This window comes from Vipera berus (assembly GCF_964194415.1).
Source record: "Vipera berus genome assembly, chromosome: 6".
NCBI lineage: Eukaryota > Metazoa > Chordata > Lepidosauria > Squamata > Viperidae > Vipera > Vipera berus.
In genome coordinates, this window is record NC_138208.1 from 23,119,484 (window position 1) to 23,131,657 (window position 12,174).

General features: G+C 34.1%; 1 protein-coding gene across 1 annotated transcript in view; it reads left to right on the top strand.

Moving 5' to 3' along the window:
• The window catches only part of IQUB (IQ motif and ubiquitin domain containing), a gene marked incomplete at its 5' end in the record, with an annotated part of 41,657 nt that overhangs the window by 13,869 nt on the left and 15,614 nt on the right, over positions 1 to 12,174 (top strand). Inside the window, 2 exons of the mRNA XM_081331858.1 lie at positions 4,633 to 4,808; positions 11,619 to 11,789. Of these exons, the coding sequence (XP_081187984.1) occupies positions 4,633 to 4,808; positions 11,619 to 11,789 (347 nt within the window). The remainder of the gene's footprint in view (positions 1 to 4,632; positions 4,809 to 11,618; positions 11,790 to 12,174) is intronic.

The following is a 12,174-nucleotide window of genomic DNA, read 5'->3' on the forward strand; positions in this document are numbered from 1 at the left end:
AGATAAAACAGCATGGAGAGGGCCTTGAAGAAAATATGCCATAACTGTGGGAAACTTTGCTTGGAAAGGAATGAGAAAGTCAGGATTACTACCTTGTGTCTTAAGGGCTGTATAAAAGTGAAGGAAGGACAAAAAGCTCTCAAGCTTTAAGATTCTGTTACTGTAGCCAATATTACTTATATTGTCTTTATTATCTTCCTTCTTGTTTCTTGACATCATCAACATCATCATCATCATAAGTTGGAAGGGACCTTGGAGGTCATCTAGTCCAACCCCCTGCTCAGGCAGGAAACCCTATACCATTTCAGACAAGTGGCTCTTCTTAAAAACTTCCAGTGTTGGAGCATTCACCACTTCTGGAGGCAGGTTGTTCCACTGGTTAATTGTTTTAACTGTCAGGAAATTTCTCCTTAGTTCTAGGTTGCTTCTCTCCTTGATTAGTTTCCATCCATTGCTTCTTGTCCTGCTTTCAGGTGCTTTGGAGAATAGCTTGACTCCCTCTTCTTTGTGGCAGCCCCTGACATATAGGAACACTGCTATCATATCACCCCTCACCCTTCTCTTCATTATACTACACATACCCAATTCCAGCAACCGTTCCCTATATGTTTTAGCCTCCAGTCCCCCAATCATCTTTGTTGCTCTTCTCTGTACCCTTTCTAGAGTCTCGACATCTTTTTTACATCGTGGTGACCAAAACTGGATGCAGTATTCCAGGTGTGGCCTTACCAAGGCATTGTAAAATTGTGTTAGTACTTCACGTGATCTTGATTGTATCCCTCTGTTAATGCAGCCTAGCACTGTGTTGGCTTTTTTGGCAGCTGCAGCACACTGTTGGCTCATATTTAAGTGATTGTCCGCTAGGACTCCAAGATCTCTCTCACAGTTGCTACTATTGAGCAAGGTACCACCTATACGTGGCCCATTCTATAAGGCTGGCAAAAGGATAGTGCATTCAGTCCAGTTTTTACAGTCCATCTCTGCTTGGATACCTTTGAAAAACTTCCAGTACTGGATTTCAGCTCTTTGTGTATTAAATCCCATAATTTAATAATTTATTAATAATAAATGGACTCCAGAAGATGGTAGAGGACAGGAAGGCCTGGAGGAACGTTGTCCATGGCGTCGCGATGGGTCGGACACGACTTCGCAACTAACAACAACAACAACAATAATCCACATGGTTCTGGGAAGAGAAATATAAAGTGGTTTGTAAGAGTCTTTGCACAGTTTATATTTTGCTTTGTTACATAATCTGCCTGACATCATTAATACCTCATCATTGTTGTGTGCTGATAGCAGAAAAAATAAATTCATAATAGGCTGTCAGATACCATCAACTGAATGCCAACTTGGTTGTTAAAATTTAGCACTATATATTATGATGTAGCATTGCTTAGTGTAAACAAACTATCAATTTGCCAATTACCCATCTTTTACAGTGAATAATTTAGCTGTTTTGTTAATGGATGAATGGCTGGTTGTAACCTCGATTTGTTTTTGTTACTTCTTTCAAGCAAAAAAGATGCATGATTAATCAGTCACAGCTCACCTCTTATTTCCGCATATGTGATGGTTATAAAACCTTGTCCAGAGCATCAGAAATGAATCCACTGATAAGCAGGATAGGATCAGTGCTGAACTGTGTTTATCATGGTTGTATGTAAGATCTGAGGATGATAAGCTTATCCAGAATATCACTTAGTGTACTTGTAAGACAGATTGGCAGATCTAGATTCTGTTTCTTTTTCAGCTTATTTGTTTTAAAATGTTGTGGTTGGTGAATTTGGTGAATGGCAGGGGTGTCAAACTGGTGTCCCGCGGGCCAGATGCGTCATACACAGGCCATGTGCACCCTGGCACCGCAAAGGTAAAAAACATTGCAATACAAGTACCACAAAAAGATTGGGTATGTGGTTTGGATCAGACAATAGAACAGGAAATTCTGCTTTCTCTTATTCCAAAGAACTACCATTACTCTAAGAATTACCATTAATGAGAGAGACATACAAATATATAGCCTGAGATATTTTTCTGTCTCTGGCAGAGCAGTCCATGTCCTTCTCACCTTGCAAGTAAGAAACAAATTCAAGACAGAATTATAGAATATCTATCTATCTATCTATCTATCTATCTATCTATCTATCTATCTATCTATCTATCTATCTATCTATCTATCTATCTATCTAAAAATTGGCCATCAACGGTTAAAGAAATGTAACCTAATAATTCTGATATATAAAGTTTACAACAGTTTAGGGAACTGTTTAGGAACATAGCTACTTTAGAAGTATTTGTATGGTTGTAGCAAGGAAGAGAATTGCTATAAGTAAGAATCACAAAGCTTATGATACATTTGAAGAGCTAACATTTTACTTTTTAACATTTAAAAAGGCCTGTAATTAGAAGTGCAAACTTCTTATCATTGGATTGTAATATATTTATATTTTTGGTCTTTGGTGCACTTTGGGGAAATGAATTGAGGAAGAAGAATACTCAACTTTTTGACAATTTAATGTATCCTAAGGCTGATAGAAAATAATAGGGAATACAAAATAAAATTCTGTCTTATTACTCCTTTCCCCCCCAGTAATATAGGGAAAAATATACAACACTTTTATAATCATGTTTAAGTTCACATTGCTAATGTATAAAGCTCTTAAAATTGACCAGGAAAGTTACAGAAATCCGTACGCTTTTGTCCTTCAGCATGTAAATGACTTTGGCGCAGGCTTTTTATATGCAAATTCCCAAAATGTGACCTTCATTTTTAATGATGTGTTTTATATTTTAACACAAGTTGTGGATCTTTAAAGATTTTTTTTTAGATTTATGTTTTTATTTAAATGAGTAATACATTAGCAGCACAGTATTTTTAAAAAAACATTGTAATAAAGGATAAAATATTCCTAAAAAAGGAGAAGTATTTAATATCAGAAATTGTTTCAACCTTTTCCTAGTTTGTAAGGTAGAACACTAATGAGATTATCACAAATACAGACAACTATGGCCATTTTGTGGACAACATTTTTATTATTACAAGCTTGTTTTTTTCCCATAAATCTTCATAAATCTTTGATTCATACACAGTTCAGGATAGGTGCTTTGGTCATTGTATCATAAAATGTCTTGTGTAACTTTGTCCAAACTTCCTTTTAGAAAGGAAAAGAATAACAATTTGGAGTCATGATCGTAGGATTCACATTTGGAAACTTTTGAAAAATTGTGTCATTTCTTTAATAGGCTTTGTAGTACGATGCTGGACTGGCAACAGGGAAGATGAGGTCAGCCATAAAAACTCAAATGACTTTGAGCCAGTCATTTATTTTCAGGCCATCCTATCACACAAGGTAGCTGTAGTGGGTAAAAATGGGAGAAGTGAATGTTATGTAGGTCACCTTAAACTCCTAAAAGACAGGATATAAATCTAAAAATAAATACATAAATTGCTGTTTTGCTATTTTATAGCAAACTGGAAGTTTTGAAAAGCTCTTTAGCAAAGGTCTCAAAAGGTGAAGTAAAATTGCTTATTAGCCTTTAACATTTGGCTATAATTACTGCACTGTTCTAAATTATGCTGACCTGGAAAGCCATGTAAACTTGTGACATGCTCAGTCAAATATAAGATAATGGTTTGGTAAAAACTAAGAATTAATTAATTAGTATTCTGTCTTTATTATTTTTAACAGATACCTCAAGGCAGCGAACATTCAACACTCTTTCTTCCTCCCATTTTCTCCCCAACAACAACCCTGAAACAGAGTGACAGGTCCAAGGTCACCCAGCTGGTTTTAATGGCTAAGGCAGAATTAGTACTTACAGTTTCCCAGTTTCTAGACTGGTGCTTTAATCACTAGATGAGTGCTTTAATCACTAATCACTAGATCAGACTGGCCCTATTAATATACTATAACATTTCTATGGCACCAATTCCACAGGGACTGTCAGCTCTTTCCATATATTAATGCAACATATGTCCATAAAACTAATAATTATAAAAAATATCTCCCATTAAAACTAGTGTGCCTCTTTAGTTGCCACTCCTGGGAATATTGTAGATCAGATGTTCTACAGAACATCTCCATTTTGACTGCACTTCTAAAAAGCATTAGAACTATGCCATTGGACTCTGAGGTAAAATTATTCCATAATGAAGAAGCAAATTCCAAAAAAAATGTGTCCTAGTCTAACCCCTGCACTCCTCGTCAAATAATCTCATATAGGAGTATCATCAATATCATTGGCCTGTAGGCAAATGGATTAGTCCTACTTGAAACATAATCTGGCTATTGAGATAGAATTTACTTATCCACAGTTAGAAACTATATGTCTACTTTCTTTTTAGCTGCATTATTACATGTTTCTAATGACATGAGAGACTGTGTATATATTACAGAAGAACCTTTTCATATTATGAAATTGATTTGAATAACCCAAAGATGCTTCTCCTAGTATATATCAAGAAAACTTAACTAGTAAATGATAATTTAGAATAACCAAATAGTAGCTCACATGGCTTTTGTTTATTAAGACTTGACTAATTTAAAATATTCAATTTGTGTTAATGCTTGGTGAAGGCTAATCAAAAAATGACAATTGAAAAAAATCAATATAGTTTTTGTGTTGATACAGTATGGAGAAAAGAGGAACTTGAGGGCATCAACAGCACTTTCACTGGAGCTGAACGGAAAGCAGCTCTCTGTGGACTTCTAGAAAAAGAGACCCAGCTGATTGCTTGCATTGGGAGACACAAAATAAATGCAGTAGAAGAGAACCACGAAAAAGCAATCCTGTTCTTTCTGGAAAAGGTCAGTGAGATAATTTCTGTCTTAGTGTACCAAGAGTTCAAAAACCGAAATTAACATTTGCAAACTAACAACATACTGAAGAAAAGCACAGTAATTAACTTACCAGTTGGTGATATGATTTGTGAGCTTTATGCATGTCTGGCAGTAAAATTGGCTCATTAGATATGGTTATTAAAAGTCTTTATGTATACTCATAAATTTGTGAAAATTTCTTTTCACCTATGTACAGAGAAGCCACCACTTACATCTTAATTTACTTAATTACATCTTCTTATTGAAAATGATGCTAACCATGCCCTCTATAACCTTTAATTAATACTGCATTTTAGGCATGTAGGGTAAATTTATTATAGTAATTTCATTCATGTTACCAGAATTTATATTCTACGATATCATTTCTGTCACTGTTACAACACTAGACACCTTTGGCTCTACTGTAGGAAAATATATTTGAAATTTTGTGTAAGGCTTTTCAGAAAAAGTCATTATTTCACATGCAAAATAAATTTTCTATTGGGGGGGGAAGAGGTATTTAGGGGAAGACTACAACTTCAAGTAAATTAACTATACCCATCATCCTGTTTTCTCTTCAAGTGAAGAAATTGGTAGAGTTGCATCTCAAGAAGAATTTTTTTATTTGACTTCTTGTATAGATCATATTGCTGCTAGATAGTTTGAAGTTGTAACATGTCAGATAATCAATGGCAATCCTTTTCTTATCTCATTTTTAAGCTTCCAGTGACCTATTCCTTTTCAAAGCACTAGCAAGGATCTTGACAAACAAGAGCGTTGGGCCTTGTTCAACAAGATGTGGTTCAGTGGTGAGAAGAGTAAGGGTCCTGCATTTAGGCAGGAAAAACCAAATACATAGGTTCAGAATAGGCAGTACCTGGCTCAACGGTAGTAACTGTGAGAAGGATCTAGGTGTCCTGGTGGGCTACCACTTAAATATGAGCCAGTAGTGTGCTCCAGCCCCATGATTCTATTGTTCTAATTATCAGGTATACTTTAAGCCAAAAGAAATAAAGTACATTGTAAATTTAAATTGTGGTTCTGCATTGTATTCTATTTGTGTATGATTTCTGTTTCAGAGGACAATTGAATCTGCTCACATATATGATTTGAACTAAATGCCCAAGTATTTCATTTGTGTGTTAGAGTTCTCTTATAATGATAATCTTATGAACTTAAGAGTTCTAACATTAAGATGAATTCTTCATTAGAAGAAGCTTCAGACTGAAATTAAAAGTAGGAATGTAAAGACAGCAAATAGAATAGATAAAACAGTAAAACAGTAAAATTACTTTGGAATAATAGCAAATAATTCTAAGAATAGAGCAATGGATAAGAAAAAGACATAAGAATAAGAAATTATTATTTTAATTAAGGTAAATGTCTTAAATTGTTTATCCACCTGTAGATGTCGCTAGCAGCCAACACTATACTTGAAATAAACTTAGAAGCTTTGATGCTTCCAGATAAAAAGCATACAATAATGTACAATATCGATAAATATTGTTTTCCCTAATTTTAAAATTGCTTCATTTCTATTCTTCAGTTTCCCTCATAAGAATTCTCTCGTGCTAGAGACTGTTTTTATTGGGAGAAAATGTATAGAAACCGTACCAAGTTTATGCTCTAAATCCAGTTCCCTGCTGAAAGAGAAAATTAGATGGAAGAAGCAGTCAGTAGTTAACTCCAGTTTAATAAGCAAAAATCCTACTTTAGTTTAATAAACAAAAATCTCCCTTTCCCATCTCACTGCAAGAGACAGCTATCAAACTATAACTTGCTGACAGTTAACTCTCAGAATTGTTCTGAATGACAGCAGAAACTAAGGAATGGTATGTTTGAGGAGAACAAGAGGGTGTGTCTGCTAAAATTTGGGCAAGAAGTGAGAAAAGTTCAGTGGAATTACCACTGACTAATGGAATGGATAGAGAGATTCTTTTGAAGCAGGAGGGAGAGTAGTGTGTTGAGTAGTGTGCCACAGAGTTCCCTTCTGGGCCCAGTCAAATATTATTTTAGGTAAAGGTAAAGGTTCCCCTGCACATGTGTGCTAGTCGTTTCCAACTCTAGGGGCCGGTGCTCATCTTCATTTCAAAGCCAAGGACGTCTCCATGGTCATGTGGCCGGCATGAACAAAAAGTGAAAGGCATGCTCATGACATATGCAAATGACACAAAACTGGATATTATAAAAAAGCTACCAAAGAAAGCTGATCTTGTTCTAAATTGTTACAAAGGTTGCACAAGATGAATAAGAACTCTTTTGTGACTTGGTAGTTCATTCTGGTTTTACTGATTCTACACATAAGACAGTGATTTAATCACAAAATATATTTTGAGAATCTTCTGAAATAGTTCAATTTTTCTTTCCCTCTTTGGTTCAAGATTTTAACTGCCTAGGTTGATGTTTCTTATTTCACTTCCCTAGTCTTTTTCCAGCTGGGGCCTGTCTTTTACAGTATATACTGCTCAAAAAAATAAAGGGAACAGAAAATAAGACATCCTACTATTAAATACAGTACATTGTGTTGTTTAAGTGTTCCCTTTATTTTTTTGAGCAGTATATATATACCACTCCACATTAAAATACATTCACATAATTAAGCCATAAGTTAATTGATATCACACACACATTATATTCATCGTATAGTTTGAATAAATAAGAGGAGAGTATGTACCCTTTTTTCATTCCTTTGCCAGTAGCCATTCTGTTTTGCTATAAATTACTAAAGTCCTTTTTACTTTTCATTTTGTAATTGATCTATGACACCAAGTGTCATATGTAAACATATTCATAAAATGAATACATTTTAAAACCTTTTTTGCTGTTTTAAGATGCTTCCTGAATATTTTAGGAGAAATGGAAATATTGTTCATTTGAACTTTCTACAAGTTTTTCTTTTGTTTCACAATTTCTACAGAAAGTTTTTAGATGTAAGTTTATAAGATAAAGTTATAATATTGTTCAAAAAGTGTATACACTTTAAGTTCAGGATATGTTATTTCCAACATGCTTCACATGTGTATGTGTCTTGATTATCTGAGACAAGGAACAGCAAATATATTCTTGTTCATTATATAACCAAAGTTTTAATTCTTTATTAATAATAATAAAGATGATATATCTTGCATGTGTTGTATTACCTGTATGTATTGCTAACACCTTGCTTGGAGTCAGACAAATGTATATCAAGTTCACACCTGCATCCTAAAAGTGGGCTCTCTGCCCAAAAGCTGTTGTGAAAGAGCAATCAGTAAGATCTTTTATATAATATGGGTAGTTACTGCGTAAGTAGAGCAATTTTGACATTTTAAGACATTCAAACAATTTCTTCAGATTTCAACCTATTCTGCATATTGAAAAGTTGGATTAGGAAATATTTCAAAATGCTTGGTTGTATGACTTTCAGAGTTGAGGTTGGGAGATTCTGGAACATATCAGATTGCACTTATATAAGTCCATCATGGATTTCTTAATATGCAAACCATTATTTTTCAACCTGGTTCAATAAAGCCTGCTAAAATTCTTTAAAATATAACTGCCTCAATTTCAGTTTACTAATCCTAGGTAGAAAGTTATCAAGCCACCACCAACCCTTGATTTTAGTAGGCCTGGAGGGGACCTGAGGTTCTAGGACAAGGCAAGAATTCTCACCCTTGGAAAACTATCCATCCCCCAGCTACAATATTAATCCTACAAAACTGACTTTATAGCAGGCTTTTTGGTGCAGGAGAATTTCTGGAGTCCTGTGATATTTGGGAATACAGGACAGGCACTGATCCTATGGTGGAGCAAACCAGATTGGGAAACATTATCTAAAATGCTTTGTGCATATAGAGAAAATTAATGTGTGATCAGTGATTTTAAATCTCTTCAGCTACTCTGGGTGTCATAATACTGGCTTACAGTGTCTCTTAATACATATAAAAGGTTTGTGCTATCATGTATGCACCAGAAAACAAATTAATAGAACTTTAATTATGCTGGAGCAACAATCTTTTGTTTCTGATTCTGTCAAGCATTTGCTAGCTCTAATTGAAAGATGCAGAATTTTATTTACTTAGGCAAAAATCTATTGCATCAATTTTCAAAATTGGTTTTGGCTTCAGTCCATCAGTTCCAATTATTTGCACTTCATTTAATTATAGAGCTAAACCCACTAAGAATCTGTCAAATTTTATTTATGAAATTCTATTTTTACTTTTTAATGCTTATATAATTTGAAAAATAGGAGTTTCTTAATAGTGTACAGATTTCTGTTTCCAGTAGCAAACAGTTTCTGTGTATTCAAGCTTCCTAGAAATGTAGAGAGCTGTGGAAATAAAATTGCTAAAGTTAAAAAAGAAAAGAAGAAAGAACACAGCACAGTCAGCTTTGTTCCTGCTGAAGACAGTTAGAAGAGAGCTCCATGGTACTAATCTGCCCTGTCGGATGCTTATTAAACATGACAAGACAGGTTAGAGAGATTATCGCCGTAAACCAGGACTAGAAATCTCCTAATATCCACCCACCCATGTTCATTCCATCTCTTGCATTTACATAGGAAATAAGGAGTAACCCTAGGTTGAGGATTTAGTCATACTGAAGAGGAGCTTTTAAAAGACAGGAGTATTGCCAAGGTTTCTTTTCTTTAAAAAAATTAAATCAGGAGGGAATTTTTCCCCACAGTTTTGTTGTGGTTCTTCTATCTCCAGTTCAGTCAAAGAAACATATGCACATGTCTCTCTTCCACTATGTAGAATCCAAAGTGTGGGTGGACCACAGATCTAAAGTGTAGGAGCTTAGAACTCAAGTGCAAGGGTCAAATGATGTTAAGGCTCTTCAACTTACTAATTATGCAGAGGCATTCATGGAAGAAGATCGAAACTGTCAATATGATAGCCATAATTACACAATCAAAGCCTGGGCCCTGTATTATGTGTAACCACAAACTAGTCCTTTGTCAGTTCCTGGTGTGAAACAGGTTTACTGCAACCCAGTTACCTGTTTTCCTTCTGGTTATTTGACTCAATGCTATAAATATTATTTATCAATGCTATTTTTTATTTTTATTTTAATTATTAATTACAAATACTTTATTCTCAAGCATTTATTCTCAAGCAATATCTATAGTAATCTGAAAAACCTTTAAGTTTATTAAATCCAAGTTATTAAATCTAAAACTATTAAATCCAAAGTTTAAAATTATCTAGCTTCATTAAGCCATCCAAGCTCCAGAACTTGAGCAGTCCTTATTATGCTAAGTTGTATCTAATTTTTGTGCACAGCTGTTCATCTCCTGTTATGAAAATTGGTTTATTAAAGAAGATCATGCCACTGAGGGTCTAACAGGTGCTAAACAGTCAGATTCCAAAAACTTTTAAAAAGGGGAAAATAAACATCAGGTTTAGCTCAAGTGCATGAAATGAATGGCCTCTCACTATTTTATTTCCCCAGTCTTCCCTACTTCCCCTATCTGACTGCAAACCTAAAGATCTGTCTATTTACATTATTTTGATTATTTGTTGCCCATTCATCTTTTTTAAAAAAAGCATGATTACCAGAAAATCAGTAAAAACCTTAATGCTGGAATATTATATATATATATATATATATATATATATATATATATATATATATATATATATATATATATATATATATATATATATATATATATATATATATATATATATATATATATATATATATATATATATATATATATATATATATATATATATATATAATATATATATATATATATATATATATATATATAATATATATATATATTATATATATATATATATATATATATATAATATATATATATATATATATATATATATATATACAACTATATATGTATATAGTTCTAAGCTCCTACACTTTAGATCTGTGGTCCACCCACACTTTGGATTCTACATAGTGGAAGAGAGACATATATATATATTAGGACACTGAGCTTGTCGATCAGAAGGTCAGCAGTTTGGCGGGTCGAATCCCGAGTGCCGCGTAACAGAGTGAGCGCCTGTTACTCGTCCCAGCTTCTGCCAACCTAGCAGTTCGAAAGCACGTAAAAATGCAAGTAGAAAAATAGGGACCACTCCAGTGGGAAGGTAACAGCGTTCCGTGCACCTTTGGCATCTAGTCATGCCAGCCACATGACCACGGAGACGTCCTCGGACAAGCGCTGGCTCTTTGGCTTTGAAACGGAGATGAGCACCGGTCCCTAGAGTCGGAAACGACTAGCACACATGTGTGGGGGAACCTTTACCTTTACATACACACACACACACACCCCCCCCACATATATATATATATATATATATATATATATATATATATATATATATATATATATATATATATATATTGATTATATCAGAAAAGTGTTTGTGGCTTCCATATTTCAAGAATTTGGACAAACTTGATACATTTTGGAAAATGTTTTATTCACCTCTATCAGCAGATTAGCATAATTAAACTGTAATTATATGATAATACTGGTTCTAGCTCCATTCTGTTAAATCTATAAGTCTTTCATATTTTTTGTATTGTCCTTTGAATTTTTTATGTTCATTAGGAAACTATAATTTTACCATAAATCACTGGATTTCACAATTATATATAAGGATTTATTAAAAAAATACTGTTAGTAATTGCTGATTTCTTAGAATAATGATTATTTTTAATTAACTGAAATGAAATGTTAAATATGTAGAAGCAACAACTGAGTCTCCATTAAACTTCTAGCACTGTACTTTATTCATGTACTGCTCCTTGTTCTATAATCATTGGTTCAAATTGTTTCTCCAGTGTGCAGAACCAAAAAGATGGAAAGCATTTGATGGCAGAACCACAGAAATGGATACACAATTCACACTGCGGGCCAGGGAATTACTTGGAATCTATCGCAGCATTAGTATGAAAGATCTTCCCCAAGATGAACGGCTAGATGTGTTGTTAACCCTAAAACATACAGTGAAGGTATGTTTCTCCAAGGCTTTAAAAACACACACACACACTGATGTCACATATCAACAGTATGTAGTGATTTACATGTCAGACTTAAGACCAGGGAGATTGAGGTTCAACCATCTCATCAGCTTGGAAGCTTGTTTTGTATATCAAGCAAGTCATTTTCCCTTAGTCCAACCTACCACATAGGGCTGTTGTTGTAGAGAAAATTGTGTAATGTTGCCTTGAGCCCTTATAAGTAAATATTTGATGTTCTCTATTTGTATTTATATTTGAGGTCTTTATTCCTTATTGTTGTGGAGGTTACACCTCTACTTTGCTAACTGCCATGGTTCCCAATAAGCTCTCAGATGCAATTCTAGATGTTGGTTACCACCTTCATGGCCCAGGACTT